This window comes from Pecten maximus, chromosome 12 (assembly GCF_902652985.1).
Source record: "Pecten maximus chromosome 12, xPecMax1.1, whole genome shotgun sequence".
Lineage (NCBI taxonomy): Eukaryota > Metazoa > Mollusca > Bivalvia > Pectinida > Pectinidae > Pecten > Pecten maximus.
In genome coordinates, this window is record NC_047026.1 from 3371340 (window position 1) to 3391210 (window position 19871).

At 36.0% G+C, this 19871-nt stretch overlaps 1 protein-coding gene across 2 annotated transcripts; it reads right to left on the reverse strand.

The window, feature by feature from the left end:
* Window positions 1-6907: 6907 nt before the first annotated feature.
* On the reverse strand, window positions 6908-13279 carry LOC117339650 (alpha-1A adrenergic receptor-like). 2 transcript variants are annotated; one of them, XM_033901360.1, is made up of 2 exons: window positions 12360-13279; window positions 6908-7476 (listed from the first exon to the last, which is right to left on the reverse strand). In XM_033901360.1, the coding sequence occupies exons 1-2, from the start codon at window positions 13267-13269 to the stop codon at window positions 7247-7249; spliced, it is 1140 nt and encodes a 379-aa protein (XP_033757251.1). In that variant the 5' UTR covers window positions 13270-13279; the 3' UTR covers window positions 6908-7246. The 2 variants fall into 2 exon arrangements, with proteins under 2 accessions (XP_033757251.1, XP_033757250.1); XM_033901359.1 differs by lacking the exon at window positions 12360-13279 and adding an exon at window positions 9135-10445.
* Window positions 13280-19871: the final 6592 nt, after the last annotated feature.

Consider the following 19871-nt stretch of genomic DNA (forward strand, 5'->3'; position numbering starts at 1 on the left):
ATTTTATTGATGTGCCGATTGAAATATATATATAAAATGCAGATAAATATCTTTAAATAACTTAGACCAGAGACCTATATACTAGTATATAGGTCTCTGCTTAGACTATATATACTATCTTTATAGAATAATAAAATGTAAATATCTTTACAGAACAATACATTGTAAATATCTTAACAGAACTTATATTATAACTATCTTTACAGAACAATACATTGTAAATATCTTAACAGAACTTATATTATAACTATCTTTACAGAACTTACATTATAAATGTATTAACATAGCTATAGATTGTAAATATCTTTACAGAACTTATACATTATAAATGTATTTACATAACTATAGATTGTACATATCTTTACAGAACTATAAATTGTAAATATCTTTACAGAACTTATATTAAGATATCTTTACAGAACTATGAATTATAAAAAAAATTACAGAACTATAGATTATATTTTTTTACAGAACTAATTAAAAGATAAATTAAGGTTTTATATAAATATCTCGCATGACTTAAATTCAAAGTACTATGATAGATTTTGAATATCGATATACTGAACATTTAATAGAATTTCCACAATACACATGTTTACCGAAAAAAAAGTAACGCAATTTCAGTCCAGTACTTAACAGTTCTCATGTTCAATGATACACAAAAAGAACTCTGGTTCGAGACTTGTTTGCTGTTCGTCATGCTCACGCACGGGAGACGGATAACCGAAGGGAGACAACTCTTATAAAAAAATAGTATTAACTTTCGATAAAAAATAGCGTATAACTTCTAATGTACTATATAGTATCTGTTGAAATACATCACCGACTATTTAGAGCAAGTAAACTATTAGATCACTGATAATAAATAATTAAGTAACTTTAAAATAAGAATAATCAACCCACATTGTGAAATATTGAAGTTACCCCCACAGCTATGTCGGAGAGGTTTGGTTAATTATATATTCTGACTCAAAGGGAATGATATCAAGACTGGTCTCGCCAAAGTCCACGGACGGTCTGTCCGAGTATGCGTCGAGGTAGTCCGTATAGTTTTTTCAGGCTAGTAAGTCGTCAGATGCATAGACAAAATGTACGGTTTACACGCCAATCATATGACGTTTACAGACAATAAGTCGACTCAACACAATAGATCCTGGCACAATAGACGAATACAATATACAGCGATATTTTATACAATGAAATACAATGAAATACAATAAAAACTGTAATTGATACCACGCTGTAGCATATAAATAGTATTAAGAAAATTTATTAAATAAATGATTTATACAACGTTTCGAAATAAAATGTATATACATGTACATGTATATAAAATGAACTGATGTAATGAATAGCAAATATCCATAAATAAGACAGTAAAGGTACTTGCAAGCATTGTTTTTCTTTTTATAGTCATAGAACGTCCAGGAAATTTTTCCTGTGCCGATCAACAAATTCACGTCAGTTAAATCTAACCTTTCTTACGACTATTGCATAGGATACACCCATAAGATAGGATGAACATTGAACAGCTGAAAGTATAGAATAGCGCGATGTTTATAAATGTCAGCTGAGTCGAGTAAGATCACTCACTCTATCTAAAATAATACTTTTAAAACGTTCTTGTCAAAAATTTCCTAATTGTTCTTCAAAAATTGTAAAATAAATTGTAAATGAAGGAGACTTCTACATTCTCTCCCTCCATTCCAACTTATTATCATCTCATCTCTACTATTATTAAATTCTCATTTTCAGAAAATGAAATCACTTTATGTAAATTCTAATGTCATCTTGTGTAAATATTTGTGTTGTATACCATTTTTGGGAAAGGCTTTATATAAGTTGGAAAACGTGTGTCCGATCTCCGTTGTATATTTATGATACAATAAAATATGTTTAGATAAAAAAAATTACACCCAAGAAACACATATCAGTAATTTTGCTTTGTCTAGTATCTTGTTTGCAGTGGAAATGAAATCGAATAGACGGACGGCGGATTTTATATTTGTCGGAAAACAATTTTGTTAAATTCGGAGGAAAAATATATAAATATAAATGAAAGTGGAAACGAATCCAAAATGGTATCACAAAATAAAAATTCTAAAAGATACCTGTCTAGTGGTTAAAACAGGAAAGATCTCGTGAGTTAAGCTGAGTTATCCGAGTTTCCTCTGGCCCTGACACCATGTCGAGGAAACTCGGGCAAAGCAAGATCGAGTAAGGACTTAGCCGAGTAATATTGTTCTTTGCGAAATCTTAAGGTTGTTGGCTGTAGTCTACTTATCAGGCGGCAGCTTCAGCATTACAGTCGTCCGTAGTTCTTGAAAGGTACATTTTATTATGTAAGTATCCTGCTTTATCTCAGATATTTAGAAAGACGATCGGAGTTCCAATCGGTAATGATTCTGGACCTTTCCTTACCCGATCTGTAATTTCAAACACCGATCATTGGCTCATTGGCACTTGTTACGATAGACGGGATGTCGTATTGAGAAAATGGTGAGTTCTAAAACTGAGAACATTTCTGTAACAGACTATAACTCCCTATCAACACACATTCACCCCTATGTATACACCCCACCCTAACCAGAGTTGGTGTTCGGGGAAGACCCCGTAAGGGCTATCGTGTTGTAAATGTATTTTTCCCCCTGTACTTCTCTCGTTCACCTGACACCCCCATATAAGACAGCAAGCTCTGTTTACTCAGAGAAAATGACGCAACAAGGTATTGGCGGAATGTGGCTCATCTGTTCGATGGCCGACTTTTATTCTTACTTATTACTTATTTTTAGAAAATTTAACACATTTTAATATTGCATTTTTGATAAGTAAAGGCGCGGTCTATAAATAAAACGCCACAAGACATCATGAAAGTTAAACGTAATGATGATATATTATGGATAGATAAGATATCAATAATCATGTCAATCATCCCGTCTTTTTGGTTCCTCCAGTTTATGTGTATATGAAAATTTTCTTGTTCCGTGTGGGCCAATATTCGTAAATCAAGAATTTGAATTGATATTTTTCATCAGAAGAACGAGATCTCGAATTTTATGTGATTTTATGTAAATCACGGGATTATTAATAAATTTTGATGTTATACATGTACATTAGACCTCTTCCCGTCGCCCAATAAGACCCTGTACCAAACCGTATGCCCGTGATCGGATAAGGTTTGATTATTATTCAATCTTGATACAAAACAAACAAACAAACAAACAAACAAACAAACAATATTAATGACATTCACATTGTGAGTTCAAGCAAAGGGGAGGTAATCCACATTGTCAATATGCCAATGTATTCATACGCTAACTTGAAAGTATATTGAATAATAACCTTTAAAAAGTCTACGTTCAGTAGAAATATAAATATTGCATTATATAATAACTTTAGAATTTAATGAATTTAAAAAAGGTAAAGGCTTATGGAAATTCAATAATTCATTGTTGCATGATCAAAACTATCTTGAAATTATAAATGACACTATTGAACAAATCAAAATGCAATATAGTCTTCCAGTTTACAATCCTGAAAGGATAACTGATATCCCTGATTCATGTTTGCAATTTTTTATAAATGATCAGCTATTCCTAGAAACTCTTTTAATGGAAATCAGAGGCAAAACTATTTCCTACTCATCTTTTAAAAAGAAACAACGTCGACTAAGAGAAAAAAAACTCCTACATGAAGTGCAATTGTTAGAAAGTCAAAATAATGTTGACATTGAAGTTTTAAATCTAAAAAAAAAAGAATTGGAAGATATAAGGTCACATAGAATTAAGGGCAGTATAGTGAGAGCTAAGGCTCAATGGACTGAGGAAGGGGAAAAACCCACTAATTATTTTTGTAATTTAGAAAATAGAAACTTTACATCGAAGATAATTCCAAAATTACAGCAAAATAACGGGGAAATAATAACAAAACAGGAAGATATTTTGACTGAGGTAAAAACTTTTTATGAAAATTTATATGGAATAGATAGTAACACCAATGAAGTAAATATTGATGAATTTCTTGATGAGTTTGATGTTCCTAAATTAGATAGAGAGGAAGCTTTGGGTCTAGAGGGTATGATATCTTTAAAAGAAGCTTCTGTAACTCTTAAAAATATGAAAAATAATAAGAGTCCTGGGTCTGATGGCTTTACCTCAGAGTTTTTAAATGTTTTTGGAAAAAGATAGGTAATTTTATTGTACGGTCTATAAATTTTGGTTTTGTAAATGGCCAATTATCCATTACCCAACGACAGGGCATTATTACTTGTATTCCTAAACAGAATAAATCTAAATATTTCATAAAAAACTGGCGACCGATATCCCTTCTAAATATTGTTTATAAAATTGCCTCTGGATCAATTACAAGTAGATTTAAATCAGTCTTAGATAAACTAATTAACTCGGATCAGACTGGCTTTCTATCAGGTCGTTATCTTGGAGAAAATACTAGACTTATTTATGACATCATGCAATATACAGAAGAAAATAATATACCTGGTATGCTTTTGCTTATAGATTTTGAGAAGGCTTTTGATTCTGTGTCTTGGAAATTTATTGATAATGTTTTGAAATATTTCGGTTTTGGTAATGATATAAGAAAATGGGTTAAAATATTACATTATAACAGTAATTCTGCCATTAATCAAGGAGGTAATTTGTCATCTTTCTTCAATATCAAGCGAGGCTGTCGCCAAGGCGACCCGATCGCCCCATATTTATTTATAATGTGTGTAGAGATTCTGGCAATACGAATCCGAAATAACAAAGATATAAATGGTATAAATGTTAATAACTGCCCTATTTTAAACTCTCAATATGCAGATGACACTTCACTAATACTAGATGGAACCGAGAAATCAATGAAGAAATCAATTGAGGAATTGGATTTTTTTGCAAAAATTTCAGGTCTAAAAGTCAATACAGGTAAAACACAAGTTGTTTGGATAGGCAGCAAAAAATACAGTAATGACATTTTTCTACCAGAGTTGAATTTTAAATGGGGAGTAGATAGATTTACCCTTCTTGGGATTGAATTTCATGTAGATTTACATAAAATACCTAGAATGAATTTTGATAAAAAACTTACTTAAGATGAAATCAATAATTAAGAGTTGGAGTAAAAGGTTACTTACTCCAATAGGAAGAATCACAATAATTAAATCACTATTAATATCACAGTTAAATCATTTGTTTATTTCCCTACCAAATCCAGATGGAAAGTTTGTAAAAGAACTGAATTCACTTCTGTTTAATTTTCTATGGAACAGTAAAACAGATAAAGTAAAGAGGGATGTAATTATTCAAAATTATAGTGATGGTGGCCTTAAAATGGTTAATTTGATAGCTTTTATTGAGTCTTTAAAGATAGGATGGATAAGAAGGATTTTCAATTCAAAAGGGAAATGGTTAGAAATTCTTAAGACCCGAATAAACCTTAACCTTTTGGCTGTTTCTGGAAGGAAATATCTTGACAAAATATTGACTTGTTGTAAAAATGTTTTTTGGGTGGATGTTTTTAAAGCCTGGAATAATCTTAGAGTAAGAGAAGAAATATATAAGAAAGATGGTTATTCTATTCTTAAATCACCGTTATGGTATAATAAAAATATAATTGTGGGTAAAAAAGTAATCTTTTTTCCAAACTGGTTTAAGAAAGGAATAATAATAATTAATGACCTAATTAAGGATAAAAGTGATGGTTCTTTCTTTTCATTTGAAGAATTTTGCAATATATATGGGAACATAGCTAACTACTTACAATATCATGGAGTAATTAGAAGCATAAAAGAGTTCCTTAATAACTATCCTATCCTAAATAGAACCCCACAATACCCGATCATCCCTTTAGATTTAGAAATTATTTTTAAACAGAAAAAGGGGTCTCAAGATTTTTACAAACTACTTATAAAACAAGAAAACATTGTTTTAGCTCAAAATAAGTGGGGAAATATATTTGATTTTAATAATGATGCATGGAAAAAGATATACTCTCTCCCATTTAGAATAACAAAAAATACAAAACTACAATGGCTACAGTTTAGAATAAATCATCACATATTAACCACTAATGCTTTTATTTACAAGATTGGCCTAACAAATAATCCTAACTGTACATTCTGTAATGGTGACAGGGAGACAATCACCCATATTTTATGGGAATGTAATGAAGTTCAACAATTTTTGTTCACTTTTGAATCACTTTTAGAGATCATTACTATTCCTTTTGCAATTAATAAACAAGCTATGATTTTTGGATTATTTGAACATAAAGGCATTTATAATAAAGTTGATAATGAAATTATTTTAATTTTTAAACAATACCTGTACCAAACCAGGTGCGCTCATAAATCATTAAATGTTATGGCATTGGTAAATTTGATAAAAGATTATTACAAAGTCCAAAAGTATATTGCTCAGGGAAAAGGTGAACAGTGCCTCAATGTTTTAAATAATGAATGGAAAAAATGGTTAAAACTTGTTGAACTTGCCTGATCAAAAACGTTAAATTTAATATTTTTTATATATAAACCAAAAGTCTGACCACCTCTCACCCTAATATCCCCCTATCTCCCTATCTTCTCTATCTTTTCCATCACCATCAACCCCCCCCCCCCCCCCCCCCCCCCCCCTCTTTTCTGTCTCTTTCTTTACTATAGCTCTTTTATATGTGTTATATTTTTGTTCTGCTGTTTCTTTGTGCTTTGTCTGATTCTGTATGTCTTCATGTTGTATGCGAGTGTGAATGTAAGGTGGGTTGGATCTAACGTAAGTATTAGTGTGATCAGGTAAACTGTTCAAATGAGAGAATGAAGAAAATTTGTGAGCAAGTAATTATATAAATGTACTTGTGAAATGTAACCTGTTTGATGTTTATCATGCAAAATGTTTAAAAAATAAAAGAAATATAAAAAAAATATTGCATTATAAACAAGAAATTAAAAACTACTTTCTTCACAAAAAAATGTACAACTACGCAATCCTTCTTGGGTGGGATGCATGCAGTCGCCTCTTGACCTTGGTTCTCGAGAACAGTTGTCCGGTAGTATATAAACGACGGTTCGATAAATGATGTACCAAGCAGGATGCTGTGAATCTCTATGGAATTAAAAAAAAAAAGTTCTTCGGCACCATACATCTGCAGAAATCTTAAGTATGACATCGCCAAGATACTTTTTCTGTCAAGATTGGACGACATACTAACATCGACAAACGTTATGTGGCGGAAGTCAGCCATTTTTCATCATTCAGAATTTTCCGCTTGAAACATTTACATCTGTTCGCCTGGTAACACACGGGGATGCACTCACTTGTGAATCCCTCGTGCCCCTACACCGGATCAGGCGAACGAAGGCCCTCCGATACTCCGGACACGATAGTGCGTACACAAACGGGTTCATCATGGAGTTAGCATATCCGAGCCAGAATGCAACATCCCACGCAACTTCCGGTATGACACAAGAAGAACACAGAAAACCTGGAAAAGAGAAAACGTGTCTTCATCAAACAAGAAACAAAACCAACATTTCTGGGGAAAAGCATTCACACCATCCATTTCGAAATTCGCCAATATTTTGCAGATTCATAGATAAAACAATTTCAAAATTCCTCGAAATGAACAATGATTTGTGCTTGATATCCTTGCAACAATAACATTAACATAAAGATATCACCAAGGGAAAAGTTTGATACTGTTGTTGCACGTGCATCACCCCTTAACTCCATCGAAAGGAGTCGTGACCCTGTTTTAAACGAGCCAGTTCAGATGAATTTGTTCCCTTTCGTCAAGGTGTTATCAAACTTCGCTAGCCAAGTGTGTTCAATATGGAACTCTCATCTTCACGTGAAAGGGGCGTATCGCATTGAACACTCTTGGCTAGCGAATTTGCGTGTTGGCTACAGTACGTTATAACGTCATATAGGCAAATAACAACAGAGAGTTTCTAAATGGCAAAATACACTGAATCTACATTTTAAAGAATTCGAAGAGTTTAACAAGCAACAAAACGAAACCGGTGAATCGGAAAAGATATAAAATTGAAAATGTAATTCATTGCAGCTACATTATGGTATGGTCTATTTCAACAGTTTCGCAATCCCATTTGATATCTTATTATTTTCTTATTCGATTTAAACTGAAATGAATCATTTGATATAACGTTAGATAAAACTCTTTTTTGGAACATCCTCCTTGACATGTAGACTGTTGCCAGTTTCTATGGTTATAATTATGGCGTCAAAGTTTTCACGCGAGCAATGATATTTACAGCCTGATAAATGTCACTTCCGGTTGGCAGTGTTTTATTTAAAGAGAATGCCATCCAAGTTTAAGCTTTATACAGGTATTTTAAAACGACTATACAGTGTATGAATTTAATTAGATTGGGAACATTTGGAAAGTCCATGCTAACTTTATTAAACTATGGTCTCATAATGTGATATGAAGTTTTCTTCATTTTTCAGTATTAACTGTGTTCTATTGTTTTCCGTTAGGGCCAAATTTCCAATATCGCTCCTTCGCTCCTTCGACCTAAACGCGAAGACAGTGTATGAATTTAATTAGATTGGGAACATTTGGAAAGTCCATGCTAACTTTATTAAACTATGGTCTCATAATGTGATATGAAGTTTTCTTCATTTTTCAGTATTAACTGTGTTCTATTGTTTTCCGTTAGGGCCAAATTTCCAATATCGCTCCTTCGCTCCTTCGACCTAAACGCGAAGAAGCAAAAATACGATGGCGAAGAAGCGAAGGAGCGAAAATACGATGGCGAAGGAGCGATGGAACTTCGGTCCTTCGCTTCTTCGCCATCGTGTTTTCGCTCTTTCGCTCCTTCGCGTTAAGGTCGAAGGAGCGAAGGAGCGATATTGGAATTTTGGCCCTAACGGAACAACATAGTATTCCTATTTGCAGGTGATCTGATTAAAATTGAACTTGTAATCTCCGCTCCTCCATAATACTATACGATGCACAATGTATCGTAGAGGAGCGGAAAGTACAGCTCTTATTGCAATGGGATTGTATTTGAAGGTCATAATCGTTTGTGTGGATTTTGAATAAATTCGAGATCTTTCGTCGCAATTTGGTCAATCAACCATATCAAATGTGCGGATGCGTTTTACATGATTACTCACCAAACGGATACAACAGTATAAACGGCATCCAACAGATGACAAAAATTCCTAAAACTTTCCCAAATGTTTTCGCAGCACGTAATTCCATCCTAATTTTTTTCAAAAGAATTGCCTGATTTTGACAGTTGGAAGTGACAACAGTAACACCTGATTCGTTGGAGGAACCGGAAATACATAAACTAAAACAAGAACCGTATCTGGATTCGTTGTCAGAATCTTTGTCTATATTTAATATAATTGTGTTTTTTGAAATGTTAGAAATGTGTTTGCGTGCGACTAAGTATATTTTTGTGTAGATGCACATGACGACTATGGAGGGAACGAAGAATCCGAGAATGCACGACTCTATGACGTAGTACACATTTGAGGTAATTACACACACAGTTTGATAAGCTGGTGGGGGTTGTCTCCAGCCAAACAATGGGGGACACGACACGCCCCAGGATAGCAGCCACACCATAATCACCATTACTATGGCCATACGATCGGTCATGATGACATTGTACCTCAAAGGGCGGGTAACTCCAATATAACGGTCGACTGCCAAGGCACAGAGGGTGTAGAGCGAGGCAATGCAGAGAAGAGTATCTCCAACATCATATAAAATGCACAATTTCTCCCCAAAAGGCCACGACACGATTTCGTTATAGGACGTAAGAGGAAGGATGCAAATTCCTAATCCAAGATCTGCTACAGCCAAGTTCATGACAAGGATGCGTGTTGGTTGCCGTGGTTTCGGTAACTTTGTCACAACTATCAGGACGAAAATGTTGCCGACTATGATGATAAAAGACATCATACTAAAGACCATGCCCAGAAGAACGACACTTTCCAAGGAACTATCGTGCTGCTCTTGTTGAATGACACATGATGTGCTATTGAAGAGATCACTATTCGTATCATCAATGGCCGCCATACTTGTTGATGCGTTCATTGTCGTCATACATTCTGTGTAAGGTTCATTGGCAAAACGATTGCTGTGCTGCGTTCATTGCCAAATGACTGCTGTTGCGTTCATAGTGAAAACGATTGTTTTGTTGCGTTCATCCTCAAAACAATTGCTGTGTTGCGTTCATAGTCAAAACGATAGGTGTGCTGTGTTTCATTTCCAAATGACTGCTGTTGCGTTCATTGTCGTGAGGATTGCTGCTGCAATCACAGTCGTATTGTTCCCCGTTGTGTTCATTATGTTAAAAACGATACAAAACTATTTGACCTGCAAAATATCATGAGATTAATCCGTAAAAAATGTTGATATTTTGATACAATGTTGTATCTACAATTACTGGACTGGCAATGACGCGCGGTAAAGGATTTTGTTCGTGATATTTCATCGTCACTAAGATAAACTTGATCTATTGTCAAAATCCCAACAGACCATTGTGATCAATTACCTGAGTAGCCTAATGTAAATTGCAGTTGATTAATATAAATCTCTATGTCAACAAGGTCAGTCACGTGACATATTAGCCCGAGGATAGCATATAGACATGTATTATTCATCAACATATTTACTAGGAGTCTAATGTTGATGGTACCAGGTCTTAACATAAGACACATATATATCCACAACATATGTACTGCTAAGAGACGACAAATCAACAGTTTCTTGTGGCACCTGGTTACTTTTCTGAAACATAAACAAAATTCCTCGAATGGAATAATGTACCTGCATGGGTAGTCTTATTCAGAAGCATTTTTCTTTTTCCTATTACCGTGATCTCTCACAGACCTGATCTAAGTGATATTTTTGATAAAAAGTCAATATACTAGGTATTCCACGTAAACTATTGCATATCATATATTACTAAAATATTCGCGGATATTGGTATACATTTACTCTAAAAAAAACTTGAAATCATTGACTGTATAAAGACTCTTCGTTAGCTTTCACTCATCTTTACTTACAACGTAATCACCATGAGCAGCTTACCACGAGCTGTAAGCGAACTAAGTAATTCTAATGACCCATTTTGTAAATTTTCCATTTATAGGTAGTGATATACCTGCTTTCCAAGCCTTCTGTGTTTATTTTAATGCGCTGTTCACATTTTTATGATCTGCCCATTGAATAGGCACAAAACTTTCTACAAGGTTTCGAAGGATGAAGACAATGGGAAAGGTTTATGGACGTTAGAAGGTTTTCATCGGGAAATACTTTCTTTGTGCGATATGACGTCAGCCGTACCCGATGCCCAGCAGTTTGCCTAATACCACCGCCCCGATTCCTATGACATCACCTGGCTTTGACTTAGATTTTCATGCAGGACGTCGTTAGTGAAATAGAAGACGACCACGCTTCCGGATCCTCCGACCGTCCGACCTGCCTTGCGCCATCTTGTTCGGGGTCTGTATTTTACTCTTTTAGTGACTGGAGCTTCAACTTGGGTTATGGACGCACCTAGGTTAAGTATTTAACTCACTCCCACAGTGAATACAATGCAGTATGTTCTGTTTTACCTATCCATTCTCTGGCGTTTTCTTCAACGAAATCCATATGTAACTTAAAATTCTTGTTCCATTAAGAGGAAGGAGTTTCTCGATAGTTCGGACCCTCATGAAACGTTATTGTTTGGAATGGTGTTAAGATTTCCAGTTATGACGTGTCTAACCGGACCGTAGCTGTAGTGAGAAGTGTCTAACTGGACCGTAGCTGTACTGAGAAGTGTCTAACTGGACCGTAGCTGTACTGAGAAGTGTCTAACCGGACCGTAGCTGTAGCGAGAAGTAGAAAAGGAACATGTCGCGGAAGGAATTGCTGAAAGGTAATTCCAAATTCTTATGTAGCGTTTTATTGTAATTAAAATGTTTGGAAGCAACTTAGAACAACCATTGTATATGTGGAGGGGGCCGCGGTGGCCGAGTGGTCAAGGTGGCCCGACACGTTATCACTAGCCCTCCACCTCTGGGTTGCGTGTTCGAAACCTGCTTGGGGCAGTTGCCAGGTACTGACCATAGGTCGGTGGTTTTCTCCGGGTACTCCGGCTTTCCTCCACCTCCAAACCTGACACGTCCTTAAATGACCCTGGCTGTTAATAGGACGTTAAACAAAACAAACCAAGTATATGTGAAATGATACGCTAAAAAATAAACGTGACGAGGCCATTGCTCATTTAACGTTCGAATTACTTATATTTCGATTTTACCAAAATGAATTAACCTTTTTTTTTACTGATTATGTTTATAACATATAAACAGTATGTATGTTAAAATAAAAAGACTTACCAACTGGATACGCCAGTATAAATGGTATCCAACAGATGATAAAAACTCCCAAAACTTTTCCAAAGGTTTTAGCAGCACGGATTTCCATCCTTATTTTTGCGACTTTTTTCAAAATCACTGTCTGATGTCGACCGTTGGAAGTCACAACACTTACACGCATGTCTTGGGAGGAACCGGAAACACTCGAACTAAAACTCGAACCACGTCCACTGTCCGCATCTTGGTCTATATTTGAAGAAATAATATTTTTTGAAATGTTAGATATGTGTTTACGTGCGACTAGGTATATTTTGGTATAGATGCACGTGACGACTATGGATGGAACGAAGAATCCGAGAATGCACGACTCTATGACGTAATACACATGTGAGGTGATTATACACACAGTTTGATCATCTGGTGGGGGTTGTCTCCAGCCAAACAATGGAGGACACGACACGCCCCAGGATAGCAGCCACACCATAATCACCATTACTACGGCCATGCGATCTGTCATGATGACATTGTACCTCAAAGGGCGGGTAACTCCGATATAACGGTCGACTGCCAAAGCACATAGGGTGTAGAGGGAGACAATACAAAGAAGGGTATCTCCAAAAGTGAAAACAATACACCATTTCTCTCCGAAAGGCCACGACACGATTTCGTTATAGGACGTAAGAGGAAGTATGCAAATTCCTAATCCAAGATCTGCTACTGCCAAGTTCATGACAAGGATGCGTGTTGGTTGCCGTGGTTTTGGTAATCTTGCCACAACTATCATGACGAAAATGTTGCCGACTATGATGATTATAGTCATCATACTAAAAACAATGCCTAGAAGAACAACACGTAACAAGGAACTATCCTCCTGCCTTTGTTGAATGACACATGATGTAAGATTGCACTGATCGCCAATGGTATCATTCATTGTAGTGATGTTTCCGGTTGCGTTCATAGCTGAAATGATATTGTATGAACGCTGGCAAATCTTATGTCCAGCAGGTTTTGTCCGATGGAATTAGGTGGAATATTGAAATGTCGATATTGCTGTACTGTTATCGCAAGTCTGAGTTGAAAGACATCCCATATATAAACGGGAACCAGTATCGAAATCCCAAGAGGCCGTTCTCATCATTAATGTTATTAGTTTAATACATATTGCAGTATATTGATATATCGTCGTGTGTCACCAGTGTAGATCACGTGACGAAGAAGTCCGCGGGATAGTACACAGGAAAATACAATGCTTAGTCTAAACTGACAGTAGCCACAACGCGCTGGTATTTCCTAGACTCCGTGGACACAATGGCATTAAGCGTAATAATAAAAATTACGAAGATAATCCAACTGTTTCTTCGTGCATGTACATGTATAACGACATTTTCGCGTTGTCGCGTTGGCGGGGCGCCAACCCATTAATGCAGAACGAGAGCGCCACAAAAGTGTTTATATTTAATGATATGAAAACTTTTTTGGCGTTATCAACCGCGAAAAAGCGAAAATGGCTCTAATCAGTGATATTGGTTTTACCCTTATTTGTAATGATGTCGTCGACAGCTCCGTAGTGCCACGACACTGATGGCCATACTCCTCTAGGGTAACTATCGTTCGCGACTATCGATAATCGAATAAAATATCTACATATATCGTCCGGCAATTTTCCATGTGATCAAAACAACACTCGTGATTGGGTGGCCGAGTGACGCGGTGGCGACACATGTGCCTTTCACCTAGGCGACCAGGGCTCGATTCCTGCCTGACCACGTGTGTTTTCTCCGGGTACTCCGATTTCCTCCTATAGTAAGACCCATCGGGCGCTTCCACCCAGACTAACAAGAGTGAGTTGTATAAATTGAAAGTATAATTTGTAAAAATTGGTATAATTTGTTTAGCCAAGTCCATCCAAGTTTGAACTTACCTATGCATGCACCAACATCAGCCGCATTATTTGCGGTCAGTTATCTTTTAACTGACCAATATGACGTAATCAAAATGCCGGTACAAAGTTTTGTTAACAAAATTCTAGTATTCATCCGCAACATGTATTTTGATCATCAATACGCATTTGGTATATCTGTGTATAAGAAGACATCACAAGCAATGAGTTTAGGAAACGTAAATTCTATAGGGAAAGGGCTTGGTATAAATTAGACATACTTTGGTTTGTTTTGTTTAACGTCCTATTAACAGCCAGGGTCGGTGGAGGAAAGCCGGAGTATCCGGAGAAAAACCACCGGCCTACGGTCAGTACCTGGCAACTGCCCCACGTAGGTTTCGAACTCGCATCCCAGAGGTGGAGGGCTAGTGATAAAGTGTCGGGACACCTTAACCACTCGGCCACCGCGGCCCCTTTATGAGGTTCATAGACATGCAATGTGTGCCCAATTCCCTTGTATATACGACGATACAAATGAACAACGTCGTATGGTTATGACAATACATTCGCCCTTGACATATCGACAAAATATCTTCTCTACCGAATCGAATCAACTTAAATGATATGAACGATAATTGTTCTTAACATTTTCAAGATTACTTACAGATTCTCCATTCTTGGAGCATTGAAACGTTGCTGGCGGGTTACAAAACTACAACCCCTAGTTTCTGGAATACTTTCTAAATGACTAACCATTGGAATACTATTTATGGTGACAAATACAAAAACAAACAAAAAACAAAAATACCATGATGCAATAAATTACATCGCTAGTTTCATCTTCGTTTTTTTCACAAGATCGTCAACACAGAGCCATTTTGAAACCACGCCCCGAAATTGCAATTCCCATTAACATGTCAATCAAAATGACAAAAATATTACTAGTAAATGTCCGTCGAGCATGCGAGTACAGTATCGTTTCCAAATGCTGTTGTCTGGACAGAAAATGCAGTCAGATTTGAAATTTTGAATTACCGAAGTTTGATCGAGAAGGCGGATAACAATGGCTCGCTGGCTAGCTAACTTCTAGAATATAGTCTTTTTATAAATCAAACTGACACTCTTATCCAAAATCCTCGTTTCGCAGTTGTCTTTCTGCTTCTCGACTACAACCGCAATGTTGATTCGAACTTAGGTCCAGAGAATGCTACTTTCTCAAACTGTAGTGAAAATGTAACTAGCGGACAAACAAACTGGCATCGAACACACTGTAGTTTCAAATTTCTCCTTTTCAAGTAAGATGTCAAAGTTGCCATAGTTTCCCTGCCCAAATTGATACATGCCTCATAATTTCTATTCTAGCCATCGCCGGAGACCCACGGTTGATTGCACTACGCTAAGTGTAGCATAGTATTATGTGTTTGATCTGTATAAAGAACGACAACTCGTACGACCTTAGGCCAAACATCGCATTTTTCTCCAAATTGCTGCTGACAACGTAATAGGCGTCGAGGTCACTCCAAAATAACCATAATTACTCTCGTTCTGAAATACCTATATATTTATTGAAAACCAACATCATTATTATTGATACAAAAAAAATATATTTATTTAAATTTCAATCATGGATTGGATGAGGTATCCTGCTTGTATCTGACAAATACTCCCTGGACATATTTTATACCAGATTCTATTCAATGAAACTACAAGTTGGGAGTTTTTAAATACTATAATAAAGAAGGACCGATTCCGTACAATGACAATTCGTTCGGTATTCAGAGGTGTTCGGTTTTTAGAAGGTTCGGTTTTCGGAAGTTGCACTGTATATTGTTTATGCTAATGACCAAAAGACATGAGTATTAGTAATTATGAAAGTGCATTACAGTTCCTTTTGTCTAATTGTATAAATATTGCATTACTAAATGGGGTGGGGTGGAGGGGTGGGGGGGGGGGGGGGGGGGGGGGGGACAAAATTGCCTACTGTTTCTTTTTCACCAATTTCCGTGTCAATTTCCGAGGAGATCCCACTTCATAAAACTCCCTCTCACACGGATTATCTGTGTACATGAAATGTGTGTTATACGTAATTTTTGGAAGGAAGCTTAATGATCATAAGCGGGAATATCACTTAATGCATTTTAAGATAATTGAATTATGTAAGTAATACTCAAATGTTACGGTGACAGTGATTGGCTATTATGTCAGGCCATTACGGTATACCACCCGTGAGGGATGCACGTCAAATGCACGCGCATTTAGATGCACATGTATGCACTTCACGTGCATGATTAACAACGGATAAGCGAACAGTTACGATTATATACAACAGATTGTGTGAGGACAATTTTGTAAATGTATGCTCGTTTTTGCTAACCGTGAATATTTGTGTGAGGCGGAGTTACATTTCAAGGCTACGCTTAATTCATTGTTACGCCATTTGTAATCAATTGCAGGTATAGACATCCGGAACACCTCGGGTATTTCTCCAATAAAAAATCCGAGATGTTCGGGATTACTGGAATTTTTTGTGGTGCAAAATGTTTGAAGCAAATAGGAATTAAGAGCTTGTTTTTGCAGAAATTTTGAAACGGACTTTATATTTCTTTGTTGATTTTATTCTAGATATCTTGTTTTGTCTTTGGAAACAACTAACGATAGATCTATCTCTATATAGCTACCTTTACAACATATTTTGACAAAAAAAAAAAAAAACAGAAAAAACAACAACAAACAAACAAACAAACAAACAAATCAAACAAACAACAACAAAAGCAACCAAAACCAAAAACAAAACACTCATATTAATTCAATACACCAATCAAATAAGTGTTAATTATCAAATGAATATCATTCCATTGATTGGTTGGGTTCCGGTTAGTCGTTCATACAACAAATATACACATGATATATTGTGGACGTTTATATTGCCTGATGCCTAATTTAATCAATCTAAATTATCAAAACGTATTCCAGCTTAGACTTAATTACATTTCATGTTACGTAGGATTTTAATCCTATTGTGAAGTAGAATTTAATCCCAATGTCACGTAGGATTATAATCCCGATGTCACGTAGGATTTTAATCCCAATGTCACGTAGGATTATAATCCCAATGTCACGTAGGATTATAATCCCGATGTCACGTAGGATTTTAATCCCAATGTCACGTAGGATTATAATCCCAATGTTAAGTAGGATTTTAATCCCAATGTCACGTAGGATTTTAATCCCAATGTTAAGTAGGATTTTAATCCCGATGTTACGTAGGATTTTAATCCCGATGTTACGTAGGATTTTAATCCCGATGTTACGTAGGATTTTAATCCCAATGTTAAGTAGGATTTTAATCCTAATGTTACGTAGGATTTTAATCCTATTGTTACGTAGGATTTTAATCCCAATGTTACTAGGATTTTAATCCCAATGTTACGTAGGATTTTAATCCCGATGTTACGTAGGATTTTAATCCCAATGTTAAGTAGGATTTTAATCCTAATGTTACGTAGGATTTTAATCCCGATGTTACGTAGGATTTTAATCCTATTGTTAAGTAGAATTTAATCCTATTGTTATATAGGAATTTAATCCCGATGCTACGTAGGATTTTAATCCTAATGTTAAGTAGGATTTGTAGGAATTTAATCTCCATGTTACGTAGGATTTTAATCCTATTGTTACGTAGGATTTTAATCCCAATGTTACGTAGGATTTTAATCCCAATGTTACGTAGGATTTTAATCCCAATGTTACGTAGGATTTTAATCCCAATGTTACGTAGGATTTTAATCCTATTGTTACGTACAATTTTAATCCTAATGTTACTAGGATTTTAATCCTATTGTTACGTAGGATTTTAATCCCAATGTTACTAGGATTTTAATCCCAATGTTACGTAGGATTTTAATCCCAATGTTACGTAGGATGATAATCCCAATGTTACGTAGGATTTTAATCCCAATGTTATATAGGATTTTAATCCCAATGTTACGTAGGATTTTGATCCTAATGTTACGTAGGATTTGTAGGATTTTAATCCCAATGTTACGTAGGATGATAATCCATGTGATAAGGTCCCTACAGTTATATTTACAAAATGTTATCAGCAGCGCAAAGTCATTATTCTCTAATTTCACCATCAGGATTTCTGAATAGCATTGCTCAGAATTTCAGCATTATCAAATCTGTCTTCTCGGCATGAGTTTTCCTTACAGAACATATCACAGCCTGAATCCGCTGGAACCGGTCCGCGAAATATTATCGTTTAATGGAAAGGTTAACATTGTGCATTTTACACGTGCATTGAGCTCGTGTAATTTCCTTCGCATGCTGGAATGAAGTCATAAATAACCACGGAAACATTAGTAGTGTAACAATCTCAATGACATCCCGCTCCAAGGCCCCGACTCATTCCCTTCCTGAGGACTCACACTCACACTAGAGAATACCAGCATAGATCAGGGGCAATTGTGGGATTCCTCAGGGGAGACTTGGAATTCGAATAGGGTAGACACTATGTGTGTTATTGGGTAGAATATTCCCGTGAATGGTAACATAGCAATTGGTAGACATATATTATGATAGGTCATAGGGAATCTTGGCCGGACATGTAAAGGTTCGATCCAAAATTCAACAATTTTCCTATTTTCAATTTCAAACAACTTTCGAAGGGTTTCTTACCATAAATGTGGTTGCCAACACGTTCTAAAGTCCGGCGGCTCCGTGTTCGAATCCGAGATAACTGATTTATTACCTAGGGTGTAAACTTACAATATTTCTACTGGCATGGCTATGGACAGACAAATCAGTCACATTTATGAAACAGGATGTCCATTGTCATCAAACTATATCAAGAATATTATCTAAATCCCAGAATTCCACAGAGTGTGTAAGATATATTGTTTTTCGTGTTATGATACATTGATCAGTTAAGTTTGAGAAAATGACTTGAATGGCCCTCCCCGCCCCTCCCGACAATGTCGTCATTCGCTTCGCGGTGGCAGTAATGTCGGTGAATTACGGAAGGAAATTAAATCTCCCAAGGAAAAGTGAGGGAGTCTGATTCACTCTCACAGCGAGTGCCTCATCCTACACAAATTTCCCACGACGCTGAAGTTTTCGTTCATTACACAGCAAATACGTTGGAATGTTTGTAAATAGAGTGTCGTGCTAAACGTTCTTACGGCACCACGTGGTTACAATGCTGTCATAATTACGATACCATTAAAATAGGCGTACGTTACACAAACATGATAATAAACGTACATTAGACTTAATAATAAGAGTACGTTACACAACCATGATAATAAGCGTACTTTAGAATTGACAATAAGAGTACGTTACATTAGACGAGCATGACAATAAGGGTACATTAGACTTGATAATAAGAGTACATTACGCGATCATGATGATAAGCGTATGTTTCACGATTATGATAATAAGCGTATATTACATGAGTATGTTAATAAGCGAGCTTTCTACTAGCCTACTAGCGAACATTATACGAACATGATAGTATGCGTACGTTACACAAGCATGCCATTAAACGTCAAGATAATAGGCGTGCTTTGCTTGAGTATGACATTAAGCGTCATGATGATAGGCGTGCTTTACTCGAGTATGATATTAAGCGTAATGATAATAGGCGTGATTTACTC

Excerpts from the sequence above, each read along its gene's own strand:
- LOC117339650 (XM_033901359.1), bottom strand. The coding sequence starts at position 10,077 with ATGACGACAATGAACGCATCAACAAGTATGGCGGCCATTGATGATACG. Across the intron at positions 7,477-9,134 it reads TATACTGTTGTATCCGTTTG|GTTTTCTGTGTTCTTCTTGT; the intron begins GTGAGTAATCAT and ends TCTCTTTTCCAG.